Consider the following 21,013-nt stretch of genomic DNA (forward strand, 5'->3'; position numbering starts at 1 on the left):
AAAGGAAGCCTCGCAGCGCCCTCTACAGGGATTTTAAGGGAACACCACTCATGTCTGTGGACTGCACATCTGGCAAGGATGTTTGATTCCACATTGATGTCTTCAGAGCCTTTTCATGCAAAACACTCAAAAAAAAGAAGACAGATTTTCATAGGTTTTTCTGGTACCAAAGATATAGATCTTAGCCCACGACGACACCACATACCTGGAGTAGACGAGGTGTATCACGGCAATGACAACCAACCTGATGACTCCACCACAATCCTTGAATGCTTGGTTTCTGATCTCTACAGTACATTCCAGTATAGGGAATTTGACCCTTTCTTTGAATGTGTTTTTATTTGTCCTCTTTTTTGTTTCGATGTCTACAGAATGCATTGTGTAAACGTGGACATGAGAATGCACGCACAAATATGTCAAAAACTGAAAAAAAGAAGCCCATATCAATACTTTTTCACCACCTATGAGATGCCACTAGTCATTAGCTGTAGGTTTTTAGGGATGGGAATTACTACCAGTGTGCCCACACGTGTGAGATTCACACAGATGAGAGGACCAAATGAAAGAGTGGCCACGGCTCTTTATTAGCCATTGCAAAGCCATCGTTATAGTCAGCCCCAGAGCTGACTATAATGCTCTGGGGCTGACTATAAAAAGGATAAAGTCCCTTCTGGAAGGGTCTTTATCCGTTTTATTGATTTGTCTCATCTTTTAGTTTCTTTTCATTTTTGCCTGATATTCACTGAATGGAAGAGCCTTATTCAGTACATGTTTTTACTTGTATACCTCACATGTTTTGAAACGTCCATATCGTCATGCATTTCTTTTTACACAGCTGTAAACTATTACATGTACATAAAACAAATCAGAGATCTGATAATGTAAATTTGTCATTTGTGTATTTATGGAATCACTCTCCGGTGACTTTCTTTTTGTTGTTCTGTGTTTTTCTTTGGTCAAACTTTGTATTTTTCACTTTTTATTCGTTTGAATCTGTTTTCTTGCATCAAATAATTTGCTTGTTGATTTTTAAAAGCAATAGCATGCAGAAAATGGTATATAGCACAATCGTATAAATGTTGTTTAAATTAGTGACGGGAAAAATCAAACACATCTGTCGATAAATAGCCGTAATACAATTTGTCAGAGGGTTTACAACCACAGTACCGTGTCCAGACATGCATGTTATGTGCAGATGCATAAGAGCATGCAGACAGGTACGAACACACTCACACAGACACTCACTCTCTCTGTATCTCTCACAAACACACACACACACACACGCACACACACACACACAGATGACACACTTTGCATCCTAGTTGCACGTCAGAGCCAAGGTTAATTGCGTTCTTCACCGAATAGATCTGTTAACCTCCTGATTAATGAGGTTACCAATTCACCTACAAGATGATCTCACTAACAAGCTGGGCCCACTGCCTCTATTTGTGCAAAGACACACACACACACACACACACACACACACACGCACATGCACACAGATTTAGGAGAGGATGAAAGCAATTATCAATTCAAATGTTCTATGCAATGACTCATTTTGAACCTGGAAGTGATTCAACCTAAAACAGTTTATTATCATCACTGTATTCACAAGAAAACAACAAAATTATGAACGAAAACAGTTTAAAAAAAGTCATGAAATGTTTTTACTTAGCAACTTGTCTGTATGAATTTGAATATTGAATATTGAACTAGAATTGTTTTTATTTTCGTGGCATGTTTTGACCCCTCACTCCCCACACGGGGGACTTGTTGCCAAAGGGTAAACTGTGTAGACTGTCGGTTTTGAATGTCCACCATCATGTTGCTTTGAAGCATGGGTTTGCTTGGCTTTGTCTGGCTGTTTGTAAGCCCTCATTCAGTTTTTGTGCGTTTTGGCTGACCTGGGCTCCTCAGTGTTTGGCTTGCAGTGACTGTCCGTGCTGCTATAAACCTGTGATACAGATGGTCAGCACTTCTCATTAATATGTGTCAGTGTACATATTGGGTGTCAGTATCAACTGTAGGGTGAATGGAATGCTTCTATCGGATATTTCATTGTCGATGAACCCACTCAGCAGCCAAGCCATTGGAAAGGTGCATGATTCGATCTTATACTCTTGGAAGTTATACCTGAATTAAAAAAGGTAAGGCATGATTTCACCAAGGTTTGCCTAACAAACCTTGACATTCACGGGCCAACGTAGAGAATATTGATGAATAAAAAGTTCAGCCAGTCATTCACAAATCAGGGCATGTCATTTTGAAAGCACAAGCCTGACTGGTAGCACTTGCTGCTCAATGAAGCGCAGAAATGTGGAGGTTGCGTAACAGTGCCTCCAACTGAACACTGTAAGATCTGTATCAAAACAAGAGGTGGAGATGCTATCGGGTTGATATGAGGTGCATGAGACAAAAACAGCCTTCAGTGCAGCCGTCCGATTGACAGAAAGGCAGACAGACACACATTCTTACTGTAAATACAAATTCATTCTTCTGTACAGCTTTTGAGTTTTGAGTACGGCTGTCATGTGCATCCCCATGCCGTATTTGCTGCCAACTTTTGTGTATAAAAAGAATATTTATTACCACAATAATGAGGATGATGATGAAACTAATGATGATGATTATTCTAATTATTGCATAAGCATAGTGTATGTGGCTGACTTGTATTGACTGTTTACAACAGTGGAACAAAACTCGTATTCAGAAACATATCCAGTCTGTGTATAGTTTCTATACATATTGTGCTTGTAAAACAAGAAGAAAAAAACCTCCACAGCAATTGCAGAGTAGGATGCCTTTGTTAGACTATCAGGAGGTCTTCGATTTGATGGATGTGATCTGCAAGGTGACGAGGGTAAAGGGAAGCAGCGGAAAAAAATGAAACAAAAAATCTGGAAAATGTCATTCACTGTTGTAAGTGCAATGGGCAAAACGTCAGTCGTGTATCCATTGTGAAACCTTGTGTTCTATTCAGTGTATTCCTGTAAACAGATAGAGTAAATTTTGGTGCATCATGTCAAGTAATGTGATTAATGAAAATATTGACCCTGCAATTTCCAAACAGAGAGAAGAATAAAAAGAAAAGGAATATATTGTGGTTATTGTCTTCAGTCTGTGTATGTGTGTGTCACCTATTCTCTTGCAGCACTGATTGTACTCTTTGTAAGTTGTGTAGTAGCTCTGCTGGAGACAGAGGAGAGATCAAAAATAAGACCTTGAAGGCAACGCGACTGTTCAGATAAGACCAGGCTTTACGCGCTCAAGCAGTGATGACTTATCCCAGTGTGGGTGGTAGGGAGGCAGGAGCAGCAAGAGAAGTGTTTGCCAGTGCACAGGGAGAGATGGAGGTGTGAGTGCGTGTGACTGACTCTGCATGTGTGTATCAGGAAAAGACAGAGAATTTGAATAGTTTGTATTGTTGCAAACATATATCTTTGTGCTCTATTCTGCAGCCAATTTGAAAATTCTTACCCTGATAGGTTCAGTACGGTGTGATATTGTATATTAACACTATATGCAATTTTCTTATGCATCATCTGTTTTAGAAAGATAATGGAGCAAATTGTCACATTTAATAAGCTAGAGCAAATGACAAGCATTTTTGCATGAAAAGTGACTGAAATTATTAACTCATTATCAAAATAGTTGCTGATAAAATTTTTAAATTGTCTTATCAGTTCAGTTTTAATACCATTTAGTGTTTCCCTGCTGCTACACCAATACCACACCAAAATTGAATTGAATCGGAAATACTGAAGAGGACGCTCTATAAAGGCTTGTAGTCATTCAAATCATACTGTAAGATATTATGAAGTCAGTGGGTAATGGACAAAGTTCGACTGGCTCTTCTAAAAGCATCTGAGACCCCTTTCCAGCAACCAGTTCAGCACAGTCACAATCATACCAAAATTAAAGAGCAATGGCTCAGGTCATCATGAATGCCTTTAAAAGAGGACTCCACCGACTCCAGTGGTTCACAGATTTTTGCAGAATTGAGCATGTTACGCTAGTCTAGCCTCAAGCAGAGATGAAGAGCAGGCTGCAGAGGTCTGGTAAGATCACTCCTGATCATTTTCAAACTTGTGGCCCCACCCAACCCTGACTCAAGCTGACATCGCTTGAGGCAAGTTGACAGATTTCATACAGCTCCTCTTTAAGGTGACACACTCTAAGTTTTGAGTGTCTGTGTGGTCAGATGACACACAGTATGTCCGGGTTCATCTGAAGCATACTGAGACCTTTACTTTGTGGAGCTTTCAAACCTTGATGTCACATGAGGATTGCTGAGTCTTGTGTCATATATATTGTGGTGTGAAATTTTTAAAAGAATGAAATTATGAGTTGAGATCATTGTATTCAGGGTTGTTTGACATCAATGGCTCACATCACTCCTTTTTTGAGCCATCTAACATGTGTGCCGTGTGTCTTTTTGGAAATTTACTCACACTGAACCTGCAGATCTGGCTCGTCTTCTACATGCCATGAGCTTCTTCAGTGGTTGTTTCATCATGTATAAATCTATGTTTTCCTCATGTCAGTGTGGTGCATCTCCTGCATTATGTTTCTTTGCTTACGTCCCGCTGACATACCACCCCTCTATGAGGAGAACTTACAGTGCAGTCACGCCAACACTGCAGTGCAGCTCTGGTATTAACTTACCAGCAAACTGAGCCTGCAGGTTGTCATGTTCCTGTATTGTGCTTCAATGTGACACAGGGCTACTCTACTGGAGCTGAATGGGCCATCATGTTACTATGAAACCTCAACCCACTGTGCAGTTCCCCTTTCCCGCAGAGTCAGGCATCAAGTCACATCTGTAGATCTTGGCTGCCCTCATCTGGTTAAGTACAGAATTGGAAGCAGCATAGAAAAAATAACTAAGCTTTAAATTTACCTTTACACAAAAAAGACACACTTTCTAAAAATTAAAGATTCATTTACTTTAAAAAGTAAGTTTACTCTTGAAAGCTTGCTGTCACATTTAATACTGTTGTCTTTTTCTTGGTGGGTGGAAATACTCTGGCAATACTATTTATGCATTCAGTCTGTTAATAATTTATGTATCTGCATATCGTCAGAATAGCAAAGGAAGAAAATAACGCTCAATAATATAACCCAGTTGAAGATTGTAAATGCAAAATAGGCCTTACACTGAATTTATGGGCTAGTCCTTGATGCTAATCCAGTATTTGAAGTGGTCATTTATAATTGCATGCTCCAGATAGTCAAAGACTGCACTGGTAAGATGTGAAAGGACTCCAATGAACTACTACGCCAAATTCTGCTGCTAAACGAAGGTCACTGGTTCCTTTACCGAGGTCAGTCTCTGAACTACGCGCTGAGCAGCAAACCAATTTATAAATGATGATGTGATGAACGAAAGCGTGAGGCATCTTCATCCAGAGCCTAAGATATGAGCAGAATCTGGGAGAGGAGGAGGCGTTTGTTGGGATTTAAAAGGTGAAAGTGTAGGTTTTGAGAGAGCAGCTGACGCCAGAGCCAATCGTGCCAATTACTTCGACCAGCAATTTCCGAGCAAGCAAGCACTGGACTTCAAGATATATATTTTTTTGATGAAGATGACTGTGACACAGGTTCACAAAGGTTAAAACACCACTAAAATGTCTTTATGGACTGATATGACCCATCAATGTGAGAGCTGAGAAGCCTTAAGTGCTCAGTCTTTGCTCTAACAAGGATTTATGGCTGAGCCCTGCAGCAGCCAACCTACAGCACTTTTTTCCTTCGGGTCCCTCTAATGGAGCGTATTTAACATCATAATGATACGTAAAACTGCTGAGCCCCCCTCCTCAAACACTGCTGGAGGTCACTTCCTCTATATTACTGAAAAGATATTCCTCTGTTTATAGTTTTTCAGTAGTCTTAGAGGCAGCTCTGTCCCATCTGCCACTGCAGAACAGGTGAATGCTTGTATACAGCAGGCTGATTAATGGTTTGTCATTACTCAGTTATAGGTCACACGCCCAACATGTCCTCTTATTAAGGGCATAGATGTAGCTATAATTGGGATGCTTGCATTCATTCATTTCCTGAACGCCATGAGAGGAGCCTCAGCCTCTGAGGATTAACCACTTATTTCCATCAGCGATGATCTCAGAGGCGCATTTTGTGACTCATTCTCAAGTGGTGGGAAGTGTGACATGTGGAGGTCGAGGAAGTGAGGCAGCAGAGTGACCGAAAGCAAGGACCACTTATCCAGCAAATTAATTATTTGTCATTGTTGCTGCCAGGAACCATATTTTAGACCGTTTCTTAGAATGAAGCTGATTCACTGTGTTGTGAGCACATGATTATTTTATGATGCAACTGTGACGTTTCTGAGAGACACTTAACTTGATTGTGAATACCATCCACTCCTCTACTTCTTCCAAGGACATAACAGACCAAAAACCTTTCTGACGCAGAAAGGTAATTAAAAAGAAAGTGATTGAGGAGCCACTTAACATTATTTTGATGTGTTGTAACCATGCCACAGGAGGCCAGCAGAGAGCAGACCCGCATATGAGACACAGCAGCCCTGAATACGTCGAGATCCATCAGGCTGCTGGGCAAAATGACAAATGAATGGGGCTGAGGGAGAACTGGCTGCTCAGGTTTTCTTCCCTCACCTGTCAATCGTAGTCTTAATCTGCTTGCTTGCGAAACCTACAGACTGCATAATCAATACGCAACCCTTTAATAATGAAACAATCCCTTTCCAGACCTTTACGCTTTCTAAAGGGTTTTGCTTGTGGACCATTGCCATCTGACCTCAAAAAGAGATCAATAACCTTAAATTACTATCATGTCTCATGAGAAAAAGGGAAATAACCTGTTTCACTGGACTTCAGAGGAGAATCTGTGCTTTTATGCGACTTTGATCCCTCAGGTTAGTCTTTTTCAAGGTTTTACTCTGATTACTACTTATCATTGTCCAGAACTGGCAGGCCTCTTTACCCCTTGTTATGAGCTGATAGAAAATCTTTATTGGAGGAGGGCTTGCTAGTTAGCTACCTAGCCAGATAACTAGGCTGAAAATTAAAGGTGCAAAAACAGCCAGCTTCACCTTGGTGTAATGTTGGTGTTGTTGAGGATGAAGTTAATGTTATATTTCATTGCACCATGACATCCCCGTGCACCTAAAGAGCCTGCTGTTCGAAAGTAAGTAAAAACATTTTTAGAAAGCAATATTAAAGACAAACACATAATGACGAAATAATCACATGAAGAAATGGTGTAAAACATGAAAATTAATGATTGAATTAAAAAATCGTTTAAACTCAATCGAGTTACAGTGCAGTATTAATCACTCATTAATGTGAATGCTAATTCAGCATTCATTTTCATATGAAGCCTTATTTTATTATAGAATTTAATTATGAAATACCCTTTAATTTCATATATCTCTTTTTTTGATTTTATTTCACAATATCTCTTTTTTAATTTCAAAATGTCACTTAAATACAGAGGTGTCTGTTGCCTCTCTTCAAGCAAGCATGTTTCAGTACAAAGCCCTAATAATCTGCTGTACACCTGCCCAGTACCAAACAGCAAACAGTCAAAGTTGATGATTTGGTGGATTTAACATCTTAAAATGCAGATATTTCCCTCAGAAGCTGGTGGAGAACAAAGCCAGAGCTAAAAGAAAGTGAAAATTGGACTAACATTGGCCAGCTGGCCAGAAATATGACTAATGAATGTTTCTGTTGCTCGATATCTGCTGAAAAAAAAAAGCAACAGTTTGCCAACACATTCACCATGTTCAAAAAGGTGATAATATAACAGTGTGGTGCACTGACTCTTTGGGAGGGCAGTGTCTGTGTTTCCTCTGTCATGGAAAGTGACAAATAAAATGTCATGAAAATGTGTCAGCGGCGAAAATACCACCATGAAAAAAACATAATGTTCTAAAATGATAAAAGATGAACTCAACAATGTTATTATAACAATGATGAAATGACATTTCATAATGAAGACTTTTACTAGTTTCTGAAAACTATTCCACAAATTAGTTGTTCATTTATATATTTCACATAATTTATTCATGTAATTTCTTATTTCAAACTTATTTCTATATTTAATAGTGAACACTCCATGGCTCCATTAAAGGCAAATTGGTTAAGAGTATCCTGCATCCTTCTCAATAGGATATTTTGAAAAGTTGATCTTTTGGGATATTTTTCTTTATATCTGCACATATTGTGAGTTTAAAATGTAATTGACTTCTGAGAGGGGAAGGATCTCTTTTTCTTTCTGTAAGTAACTAAACGGACAGTTTATTCTCGCTTCAGGAGTGCTGGCTTTCCACTCACCTAAAGTCTAATCTGTATTTATTCAGAAGTTGACGATTGGAAAATCTGGAGGCAAATCAGAAGCGAAAAAGGGAAATTTCTGGCAGGACTGACCACATGGCTGCTTCGGCACAAGGGAACATATTGCAGGTCTAATTGTGAGGAGAAAAAAAAGAGAGCCAGCTTCTACACAGCCTTCAATACATTGCAAGGGACAGACAAATATAAGCAACCACCTCTCAGATTCTGCCTGTCGCTGGGATCTCAGTGGAACCATCAGCATAAAGGAAAGATGTGTTAAAGCAGCTGGAGCACAAAGGACTTCTTGCTTTACTGATCTCCCCACCTTCCTGTTCAACCTTGTATGTGTGCACGGGAGTGAAAGAAAGAGGGAGACAGAGAGTCTGTGTGTGTTTGTGTTCGGAACACAGAAATGCTGATGCCTCTCCTTTGGGCCCTGTCAAGCACACTTAGCGTCAGTGTTTACAATGCAAAATGGGAGAAAGTCCCTGTAATTCCAGGAGGCCTGAAGGCAGGCTGGGGCATGAGGAAGACAGGGGCCACGGGGACATTGTTCTGTTTTGGGAAAGCCTGCAGGGCTGTCTGTTCGAACACTTCTGAAGGACGTACTCACCTCGTGGTGAAGTCACAGTTCGTGATGTCATGAGTTTAGATTGATTCATGCTGCGACAGAAGTTCCTCTGTCAGAGCTGCTCACTGGATCTGTGCTCGCCCTCAGGCAAATCTGATTTATAGTGTTGGCTGAGCGCTGGAGAGGAGCCAGCTCATTGTTTTATAAAAGACACCACAATATGTCACTGCTTTACTGGTTGTAGCTTTCCACCAACTGTTTGATTTAAAGCCGCTGTTGCTCAAGTCAAAGTCCTGGAAACCTCAAAGTTAGTTCGCCAGGCAAGCAGTCAAGAGTCCAGTCTGGCACATAAAACCTGCAAGACCACAATGTGCCTGGTTCACATTTTGATTCTTGCACACATTAAACAAACCAGATACAACATGTTAATGGTTTAGAGGTGCTGGTGGGTGTATTATGTTCGCACAGAGCCAGGGTAGCTGTTTGCCCAGGATCTGTCTTTATGCTAAGCCAGCCATGTCCAAACTATTCCATAAAGGGCCGTGTGGCTGCAGGTTTTTGTTCCAACCAAGGAGGAGCACACCAGGCTGGAATCAATTAATCAGCTGATCTCAGTCTTCAGCTGATAACTAATGATCCCTTGATGTTGATTGGTTGGCCTGGTGTGCTCCTCCTTGGTTGGAACAAAAACCTGCAGCCACACGGCCCTTTATGGAATAGTTTGGACATGCCTGTGCTAAGCTATGCTAAGCATCTAGCTATGACTTCATATTCAACGGATAGGAGAGCGGTATCTTATCGTTCTCACATGAAAGAGAGTCTCTCCATGAGCTGCAAGCCTTCATTTCTTCTACTCATGCACACCACCTTCATGCTGGCAGTGGGTAATTCTGTCTCTTCTGCTCAGCCAATGTAAGAATGAAATGGATCAGAGGTGCAGGAGTGGTGAAGGAGCAAGAAATTACAGGACAGCAGGCAGATGGAGAGAAGAGGGACCTGATGTGCGCAGGCTTGAGCCTGTCAGGCGTGCACGTCCCTCCTCCTTCGCTAGGATTAGGTAACTACAGTCAGTCCAGTCTATAGGTATAACCCTAACCATATTTAACCCAAGGCATTAAATGGGAACAGCATGATGAGGCTGGTAGGCTGTAGCGTGGGAGGAAGGGCTGCCTGAGAGTCCAATGTCCGGGAAAAAAACACAAAACAACAGCGTACAGAAACCGCTGCTGGCTCCAACCACAGATTTGACTGCTGATCCAAGTCACACACATCATTTTGAATTAGACCCACCAATCCTGAAGCGTACTGTAACTACATCACAGCGTTTCCGGGCACCTGGGAAACCAGAGCCTTTAAAGGGACAAAGAGGGCTCGAACAAAAACCATCTCGCACGTCTTCAACTAACGTGAGCGGACACGCTAAATTATTCCCATTCAGCACCGGGATGATGTGAAATCCAGTGCAGGCCGCTCACCGCAGCCCGTCCGCCCATCCCCTCCTGCCAGCTGCCACTTGCAGTAGTGGTGATGCTGCTCCCTGGTGTGTAGAGGAGGAGAGAGAGCGTGTCCGCTGCCCAATGACAGCGCAGGATGCTGGGAGAGGATGCTGGGGATGAATGGAGGCGACAAGATGCCGTCTAGAGCGGAATTAACATCGATGAAGGTACATTTGCTTCTTTTTTCATTTCACTCCGAGTGTGTCCGCGTTTCATTATGAAGGTGATGACCCTCGCAATCCGCCAAGTGTCCTTTGATTTTTCTGCGCGTTTTGTGAGCGACCCGGCGGGGAAAGCACGAGCTGTGTGCGCTTTCCAGAAAGCCGTTCTCGTGCCGTGCTCGTTTGATTGCATGGACGCAGCCAGTCGGTGCTCACCGGATAGCTGTGAATTTGCATTTTGATGCCGTGTTGAAACCATAGAGCAGCGCCGTATTTCAAAATAAAGGTTTCAGTCGGCTTCCCCACGGCGGCTTAGACTAATATATCACTGGTGTAATCAGGTGCTCGACGCACACCACGCTGGAGCCGTCGAAAAATGTAGGCCCAGCGAGCTGTCAATTGCTCGGTCGTGCTTCCTGTGCTGCATCAAATGCAATTCAGCCTCGGCACCGGGTAGACACATTAAAACAGGCGGTGTGTATTTTAATTGGAAACTCTGTGAGGTCTGTAATGACAGTATGATTGCACATCTGCCGAGGAAGGTGCGTTCGTTTCCCTTTTCGCATTCACAAGCCGTTTCTCAGCAGGGCTGTCGGCGGAACATGGGAGCTGGGGTGGACGGTGCCATTTGGAGCAGCACATTTACATCTTCTCATGCAATCAGCCAACCCGTTGGAGTCAGTGGGAAGCGCGGGGGCGTTCAGGCTCTGTAGTAGAATACGTGATGAGGAGGCTGCATGTGTTGCACTTGCTCCAAGTGGCGCTGCGCCGCACTGAACCGGTCGGGACTTCTTCTCAGCGCGGCGTGTCTCTTTCATCAACCCATTCTGAAGGCTATTTATAGAAAAATGTCCCTCCGTGCCCGCCCTAGACATGAGCTCTGACCTCAAATCTCACAGTCAAAGACCTCTGCTTTGAACCAGTGGTCTTATTCAATACAGTTTCGTGGGCAGCAACAAAAAGCCCGCATGCCGGCTTTCAAAATGTCATGATAGCCTTATAGAAAACAGTCCTGCCAGATAGGCTCAGCATCGCCTGCGGTGAAATGTTTGTTTCAGAACATCTGTATCCTCCCCGCTGTTAACGCACCACTGCTCTCTGCATGGCCAGTGATCATTGCTTCAGTGGTCTATATTGGCATTTGCTGGCAGGCTTTCAGGTCCTTGCAACTGTAATTGCTCTACTACTAATACCTGAGCAGTGTGAGTATGATCTGGTCAGACATGATTGAAAGTGACAGCGAGGCCATGAGGTGCAAAAAGCTGCACCAGCCTATAGCAGAAATCCGTAATTGGTTGATCAAACTGTGCCAACACACGTTTGGTGTCATTCTGAAAGTGAGCAGTAGTGATATTTCATGCATCTTGCCTGTGTGTCTGGAGGAGCCTTTGTAAAGTTGAACCATAGCGTGGGGGTGGGGTGGAGGATTACAATTGGCATTCTCAGCTGGCATCCTTTGTGGTATCACTGTTTCTGCAATATTATGATGCTCTCTTATTGCACTCTGGTCGTTTTCCTCAGCTGAATACTGAACAATGTGCTTTGGTGCTGTGTGGATCTGCATGGGCGACATCATCATCATCATCATGCGATTAATCAATGAACTGACTCGTCATTTGGCAGAAAATTCAGTGACAGCAGGTTTGAAAATTGCATGAATGAATAAGTGCACAACAAAACACTAAATACTCCTTGATGTCAGCTTCTAAAACGAGAGGATTTGCTTGTCTTTCCTTTTTATATAATTTGAACTGAAAATATTTGGGCTTGTGACTGCTAGAGATAGAAAACCTCATTTCAATACGTCACCTTGGGCATTTTTTCTTTTACTATTTATAATGATGGAAATGTTAATCAGTTGCAGTCCTGCACTGAACACTTTAACTTCTTTGATAAAACCCCATGGATTTCAGTATTCCCCTATCAATGCTTCAAACCTCCGGGCAATCAATCTGTAAAATCTGTGACTGTGGCACACCCATGTGATTAGCGTGTACACCACTGGGTGGACAGAAAAGTGGCAACAACGCACTGTATAATACAAAAGAAAAGCAAGCAGGAAGCAAGTGAAGAGGTTTGAAATGAGACTGTCAGAGGCGCTAGCTCTTTTCTGAGGTGGAAATCTGTGGTGTTAAGCATTTCTTTCAAGCAGCATTTGCGTGAAAATTGCTCCTCGCCAAAGCGTAGTTTTCCTCTGTTTGGCAGATGTCATCTTGATTTTTTTTTTTAAGTAAATATTTCTGGCATATGAGCCTTTACTAAATATCTGACAGTGAAGATTGGCAGGAAACATGAGCAGCGGGGGGGGAGGACACGCAACAAAGATCCCTCACTGTAATCAAAGCGTGGAAGTTGCGGTCACATGGCACACATCCCAGATCACTGGCCCACCAGCGTGGCACAGTTGGCATCGTTTTTGAAACTTTTCCCCACATCACATTGAATAATTTCCCAGTAATTCATAATTACAAAGGCAGCAGCATAAGTGAATCACAGCTGAAGCTGAATACCACTGGAACACTTCAATAAGGAGGCTGATTTTTACACACAAGTTTTCAAGGCAACTTAAAAACGCAGAGCCCTGATTCCAAAGAAATTGGGACGCTGTGTAAAACCTAAATAAGGCAGACAGATACAAATACTCAATCAAAAACAGTTCTGTTCTTATTTAAACATCTTAAAAATGCTGACAACAGATGACAAACACAGAAGAAGTTCATTGCTGACTGACTGATGCTTCACAGGATCTTTTACCTCACGCTGCAATCCACAGTTCGGCCTCAAGGATGAATCATCCACGCCAACAGTTTCACCAAAGACAAACAAACACTACGATCCTCACCAGACTAGACATACAGCGGGTCTATTCTAATTTATCACACGATGCTTTTGTTGTTTTGCCTGTACTGGCCGCTCCCTGAATGCTGTTTTTGCTTCTAAAACATTTAGCAACCAGACTTCACAGACCTGCTGTGGCAAGCTGACCACTGGAGATAAGAGCTGCCGTGTTTGTTGTTGCATATGTCTGCATATTTGGAATTTGAATTTAATTTGCCAGTGTCTCTCAGAGGGAATTAGGGGGAAAAAGGAGATATTATGTAGCACTGTTCATCGGCAGGGACTGTAAAATCTTAACACATGCTCTGTCCAAGCCTTTAAACAAACTCTGGTTGATTTGTTCTTCCGTCATATATGAGAAGGCTCTCAGCGCTTTTCTGGACACCTTTTACTTAATACAGGTAACAGAGATGATAGTGATGATGATGCCCGACCTCCTCCTCCAGGATGTAGTGATTGCCCCCCCCCCCCCGGCCGAGTGCTTGAGTGAGTGCAGCTGAGGGTTCCTGTCATCCACAATCTTAGGGGAGACCTGTTGACACATGGCCGTCTGTGCCATGGTTTGACGTTTCACCTGCCCCTCAAGGAGAAATAAAAGAGTATGTGTGAAGCTGAAAACTCGGGGTTGTTAGAGAAAGCGAGAGCTCCCGCCTACGGGCTTTTCATGTCACCTTGGCGCTGCTGCATCTACATTTGGCCACACTTTTTCCCCCTCACCTTTTGGAAACTTATGCTACAGTTATGAGTCGCTTTATCTCTGCTAGCCCAGGCATAGTCACCATGGCAACTGGGTCTGAGCGGCAAGTGTCACCAGAGGAGAGAAAGCGCCATAGTTCAGTTTGATAGAAGAGTCTATTTTTTCCCTCACAGACGGTCTGGTATTATTCATCACCAGACAGCCTGTGACACGAACAACGTCCGTCTCTGCCTTCGCCATTTGTTGTTTAACAGCTTTGTTTATTTTACCCAAAAAATATCAGCTATTGTGGAACAATAACACGGCCATTATGTGTCGTCTCAAGCTTAAATATATTATAGACTGTGATGTATCTATAGCATAAAATGACAGAACCATTATTAAAACATTAATAATTAACATCCCTTTCTCCTCGTCAGCCAGCAGGATCTGCAGTATTTTTAGAATATTCTCATTTATGTCATTTTGTTTAAAAAAGGACTCTTTGTATGTTTTAATATGTAAGTCTTATGTGTTAATAAGTCAGTAGAACGCAGCAGAGGATTACTGTATGTCATATGCCGCGAGCTTGGTTGCTGTCTTTTAGAATTCATTTCTGTTGCAGTCGAGGGTATTGATTGTATTGTTTGGTGCAACACAGTGGTGCATGTTGTGTCGTCTGGTGCTCTTTATAATGTCACAGCACTGTGTTGTGTTTCTGTGTATTTGTGATAGCATTTTTCACTTTTGTTGAGCTTCTAACGCTTATTATAGTAACAAACTCTCTATGTTCTGCACAGGAAATGTGACAGCTGATCAAGTAGAAAACTGTTCATTGTAATTTAATTCTAATTCTACCACTAATCTAAAAACACTTTTTAAAGAAACGTTTTGCAGTGGATTTACTTAAAGAATGTGGTTAACATCTTGTGCTTTCTGTCATTTCTTCATTATTTACTCTATATCTTATATGAAACAACAATCATCCATCAATGTGATGTAATAGATTATGTTGCATCCCATGTTTAGTCTGTTGTACTGTGTGGCTGTGGTGGTTGAAAAGCTGTTATGTTTGTTCCTGACTGTGTTTGCAGCATTAATGGGATGTAGATAAATGTTGACCAGTGGGAAATCCAGGATGATGCTGGGAAATTCCTGTGGGCCATGTGAGACGGGAGCCACAGTAAATGTGACTGCTGATGTCGACTAACACAGTCTCAAAGCTACCTTCATCTGTTGCATCTTGCAGGCCAAATCTGTTTGTTTGAACCTGCTCGGTTTCTGCACTGAGTATTTTTAAAAAGTGGATGCTTTTCTCTCTGTCTTTCATCTGACACATGCAAACGGTTGTTGCTCATCTAACAGGTGCTTCTCTCTTGTTTCCTCAGATCTGACTTTGATGTGCTCCACTTGTTAAGGCATGAAATAAGTCACACATGTGCAGTTCAGAGAGTCAGAGCAGCCTCATTTCAGCGCGCTCCTGTTAAGGACTCTCTGGTGGCTACACCGCCGATTCACAGGACATGTACGGCAGTGCCAGAGCTGTAGGCCATATAGAGAGCAGCCCCGCACGGTCCCCGCGCCTGCCAAGGTCCCCCAGACTGGGCCATCGGAGGGCCAACAGCGGGGGCGGGGGTGGTGCGGGGGGCAAGACGCTCTCCATGGAGAACATCCAGTCCCTCAACGCTGCCTATGCTACTTCGGGGCCCATGTACCTCAGTGACCACGAGGGCGTGGGCTCCACTGCCACCTACCCGAAAGGCACTATGACTCTGGGACGCGCCACCAGCCGGGCCATGTACGGGGGCCGCGTCACAGCCATGGGCAGCAGTCCCAACATCGCTTCAGTGGGGCTGCCTCATCACGCTGACCTTCTGTCTTACAGTGACCTGGGTTCCCTCTCTATGCTGCACCACCACCACCACCAGGGGGTGCCCTCCGCCCTGCTGAGGCAGGCGGTGCGGGGCAGCGGTGGGGAGCTGCTGGAGATGCAGGCCCAGCTCAGGGATATGCAGAGGGAGAACGAGCTGCTGCGCAGAGAGCTTGACCTGAAGGACAGTAAGTTGGGATCTTCCACCAACAGCATCAAGAGCTTCTGGAGTCCTGAGCTGAAGAAGGAGAGGATAATGAGGAAAGAGGAGGCGGCTCGCACATCAATCCTTAAAGAGCAGATGAGAGTCACCCACGAGGAGAACCAGGTGAGACCAGCCCTCTCAGCTGCCATTACCCCCTCATTACTGCAGTGAGTTTCAGTTGCTAGTCTCTTCTGTTGTCTTTCTGTTGTCTTTTTTGATCTGTGCGTCTCTGCTTTCGCCATTCTCGTCTCTGCAATAGGCCGCTGTCATCCTCAGCCTGAGAACTCAGAGAAATATTGCAGTCAGTCATGTTTTTCAGTACTTGTGGAAACCTTTCTGGAAAGAGTTCTTTGTGTGCATAAATATTTAACACACACTCTCCTCACATAGTACTCTGGCACAGAATCAATGCCAGAGAGACCACTTGAACCACAGGAAACACAAAACCCTTTAATCTAGTATCCTATAATCTAGTTTTTGAAATCTGAGCTAATATTCTGAGCCTCTGTATGAAATCCACCATTTTGACAATGAAAACCTGTTCCTTCTGTGTGAAGTCTGGCCCCAACATTCATTGATTTGTGTTTATTTTCAGAGGTTATCAAAAGATTGGCCCAAGAGTGTGAGATGTCCGAAGGTTTTTGTGCTTGCTTCAGTGTGGGGGTGTAGTCATGGCCCAGTTACATCAGTAACTGACAAGAGTAGGCACAAGGCCCAGAGACGGATGTCAAGGGTGCTTAAACACTCTCTGTCTTACTCTTTCTATCTCTTCCCTTTTCCACTGTCTTTCTTTTACTTATTCTGACTTTGACCATCTCTCACTGTCTCTTCATCTGACCTTCACTATCTTCAAATACGAATATACAGCCTGTTTCTTTCTGACCACATGTAGAAAAATGAAAATCTGCAACAAAATCCTAAATTCACACAATTGTCCTAATCAGTTCTATTGTGTCTAGCTCTAATAGTGTAAATGAAGTAGATAGAAAAACATATGGAAAAATGCTCCTTGTGTTACCTTCATTTTGATCGTTTTCGTGCTATCAGATGCAGGGATACATTAGCAAATATTTCCCTGACTTATAGTGCAGACACATATAAAGCTTGGTTTAGTTTGATATTTCAGCTGCAAAGAAAAGTGCACGACACACAGAGGTAGGTTTTGGAATAGGTCAGCGTATTGCTTGACTGGCTAGAATGAGCTCTACAGCATTTTTGTTGGTTGTTTTTCTTCTTTTTGAGGCAGGCTGTGGCATGATGCAGCTAATTGCACGACGCCTCCAGCAACGTAAAGGTTGAATTTTGCCAGCTGGTCGCGGTCTTTGTGCCAGCCTGTCAGCGTTTCTGTCTGTCTGGTTGAGTGATGCTGTCAGACGCTGGGCAGCCTGTAGGTCGCTCATTACTCTGAACGGCAGACACTGTCACTCCACGCTTCAAGGACATAGCAGGATACCATTAGCTTGACCCTTTAAGGAGACCTTTCAGTCTTTGTGCATGTCTGCTTGCATTTGTGCATATGATGAACGTTCCTTTTTTAAGCAGATAGTTTTCGGCCTACCTGGTTTGGCTGGAGTGAAACGAGCTTGAAGCAGTGCCATGCTGCTAAAGGGAAGGATGTCGAGCTCACTGCCTCACAGTTGGATGGTTTTTAACTACTGGTGATCCCTCGAGGGGAGCCGGAAGTGCCTTGATTCTTTCATATCTTTTTGATTCATGGAAATGTGTAGGTACAGTGTTTGGGGAGAACATGCCTGTTCAAGCTAAACCGACACTGCCAGCGACAGGACTCAAGCCATTCATCGTTTCACTTATTCCTTACGTTCAGCGCAATTAAATACTCAGCGTGAACCTTTGTATGTATTTTTAGCTCGGCTTCATACGCTGTAGGAGCTGAAAGTGTCCGGCAGAATATGAAAGCGGTACAGTGTGGGCTTTTCATGCCTTTGTGCTCGATACAAAGACATGACTTTTTTTTTATCCTCAGCCTTGTCCATCAGTGTTCGCTCTGACTCTGCACTGAATTATATTTATATCCCTCCTGGTAGGGTTCATTAATGAAGTATGTCGGCTAATAAAAGGCAGATGTGCCTTGTTACTATAATTGGTCTTTTCTATCTTGATTTCTGGGCTGTGAGGCATCCTTACGTAAGTGTATACTTACGGTGGGATGGCTTTAGAGGCTGATTGAGGAGCAAATTGCCTCATTAATAATGGAGTAATTTCAGGCCAATCATTACATCTGTCTTGTATCACCCTTTATTACAATTGCATCAGGTGCCTCAGGCCTCTATTAGCTTGAGCAAATGCCATGCATTATTTATTCTGTGAAAAATAAGATCTGGGAATATGTGCTTCTTTTTACCACATTTTAGGAAAAGAGGAAAACCATTCAGGCATGAGAGTTTGTCTTTGTTTGTCTGTTTTGTGAAGCACAGACTCCACTGTGAGTGAAATACCAACCATAGCCTGAAGAGCACTCATCAAGACAGTCGATGGTCATGACTAGAGGTAATGATTAGCCCGGGATCGTTTTGTGAGGCGCATTTTTAATGTACAATGCAACTGGCTCAGGCTGTTTCAAGGCTGAGCTGTTTGACTTGAATTTTTTGTCGTGCTGAAGCTGGACAAGAGCGGCTGGAGGGAAGTGTGTGAGCTAGAGCGTACCATGTCTGACTGAGTCATGACCACTGCTGCTCAGCCACCCAGTCAGCACTCATCAATGCAATCCCCAAAATGGAGGCTGAGCCTCCCATATCACTCTGCTCTGTTCATGGATACTGTGCCTCAGACTTGACAGGTTTTCTTTTATTCTTTACTGTGAGCTGCTGATTGTTACATGTCACTGAACAGTAAAAGTGTGAACGTGTGAACTGGCTGGGACTGTTGTGTCTCTGCAAAGTGTTGGGGATCAGGTATATTTGGTGTATATTGTAAATAAATGTGCGTGCTGATGTGCATATGTATGCACGTGCACAAACAGTACTTGTGCATGTGTGTACCATACAGTGTATAGTATGTGTGTGGACAGGATGCAGTCGGTTTCTTGCCTTTGTAGTTGGTGTAGCTGCTAATGTGTGTGCAGAGCCATAACCGCCAGTCTGTATTTTGTGTGAGAGAGGCATAGTCACAATTATTTGTTTGCACACATGATTCAGCAGGTGTGCACACTACACAGTGCATGTTAACGCAGTATGGTGAGTCAACATCTACCTCTGTTCAAACAAGCTTTCAGCCGTCGTATATACATGATGAGCAAAGGTATTGATGTTTTCTTCGATGTCATGACACGGCGAGCTCATGTGGACGCAGGATGTATCATGTGAACGGTCAAAAGAGCCCTTGGATACTTCCTGTGGCAACCACTCCCTCGTCTGAGCACATAAGATGGCTGCTGCTTCATCCAGAGGACAGGAAGGTGATAAAATGAGGTCTCTCTCTCCTCACTTCATCTCAACAGGATGAGATGAAATGCAGAGAAGCAGGGAACATTTACAGAGTGCAAGGCTGGTGAGATTAAGGTGGGAGTGGAGGATGGAAGAACAAAGCGAAGGGGCTAAGACGTGTTACATTCTGCTGGTGTCTTTTTTCTCCAGAGCAGCACCGTTTTAGATTAGATCAGAGCAAACAGGGCTCAAATGTTCACCTTCACAAGTAAAGTGAGAATCCAAGAGTAAAGATGTTTTCTTCTTTGAACCACGAAGAAAGAATTGCATGAGAGCTAGAGGCCGTGGCTCAGGAGGTTGCCGACAAAGGGTTGTCCACTAATGCAGGTTTTGGAGGGTGATGTCAAGCTCCTCATGTCCACAAGTCCATGTCTCAAAGCTATTTTCCACCACTCTCTGACATTTTATGTGCAAAATAATCTGCAGATACAAAAGCTAGAAGATAAAACTGTAGGATTTATATGTTTTGTAACAAGATGTGCAGGAATGGTGAAGTCATACAGACGGTGAAAGCAAAGGAAAAGCGACCTGAGATGAAGAGTAATCTTGTTCCTGATGGTTAAGTGCATCTTGTGTATCTGTGTGTCCTGTACCTGTGTATTTTAGCTCATATGAAACTCCATATAAACACATGTTGCAACTCGTCAAGGATCATTTTCCTTGTCGTTTCTTTGCTCTGCCTGGTCTGGAGCTCTTCACCGTCCCAGCGCTGGGATGCCCACCGTGACATGCTTTCATGAACTCAAACAGGGGAAAGAAAATGCTAGAACCAAATGGTGTTTACCCCGGGCACTATTTTTTTAATTGACTCTTGCATGAGAAAGGTTTTGTAATTTGAAAGGCTTTCACTTGAAACATGAAACTCAGCCTTTATATTTACTGGAATGGGTTATTGATTGACTGCACTGGAAGACTGACTGTCTGGTTTTCATGCAAAATCACTGTGAAATTATAGCTTCACCTCATCATTATCCAGAAGCTGTGCATCACCGAGGATTCTGCATCAGTGGGAAGTGAAAGATTTGATATAGAGCATTAAATCACGTAGCTGTGATTCATAGGATATCTGCCAAAGTCAAACAGAAGCACTGGTGTGTGTGCAGCTTGTATTGTCTTCTTACAGCTATGATATGTAGGTTGATATCCCACCAACAATGCAGCATATAAAAATATTGAAAAAAAAATGTTGGCGTCAAAGTGGCGTAGGACACGACATAACAACACTCTCTGGTTCAAATATAGATATTGGCTTTTTAAATCCATTCATTCTTCTTCTTTGCTAAAACCTGGTGCTTCATTACCCACAATGCAACTCAACTGCCATTAGGTTGGTTCAGAGATTTGAATGTTATGCTATTAGCAGCTAATGTAGCCTCATGCAGAGATTAGTAGCGGGCCACAGACACTTGCTAACCTCTGCACAACTCTGAACCTC

At 43.0% G+C, this 21,013-nt stretch overlaps 1 protein-coding gene across 1 annotated transcript in view; it reads left to right on the forward strand.

Annotated features, from left to right (window-relative positions):
- Window positions 1–15,583: 15,583 nt before the first annotated feature.
- erc2 (ELKS/RAB6-interacting/CAST family member 2) overlaps window positions 15,584–21,013 on the forward strand; it is a 31,275-nt gene continuing 25,845 nt past the window's right edge. The window contains exon 1 of the mRNA XM_041945569.1: window positions 15,584–16,258. Within this exon, the coding sequence (XP_041801503.1) occupies window positions 15,584–16,258 (675 nt within the window). The remainder of the gene's footprint in view (window positions 16,259–21,013) is intronic.

Source organism: Chelmon rostratus, chromosome 2, assembly GCF_017976325.1.
Source record: "Chelmon rostratus isolate fCheRos1 chromosome 2, fCheRos1.pri, whole genome shotgun sequence".
In the NCBI taxonomy this organism is placed as follows: Eukaryota; Metazoa; Chordata; class Actinopteri; order Chaetodontiformes; family Chaetodontidae; genus Chelmon; species Chelmon rostratus.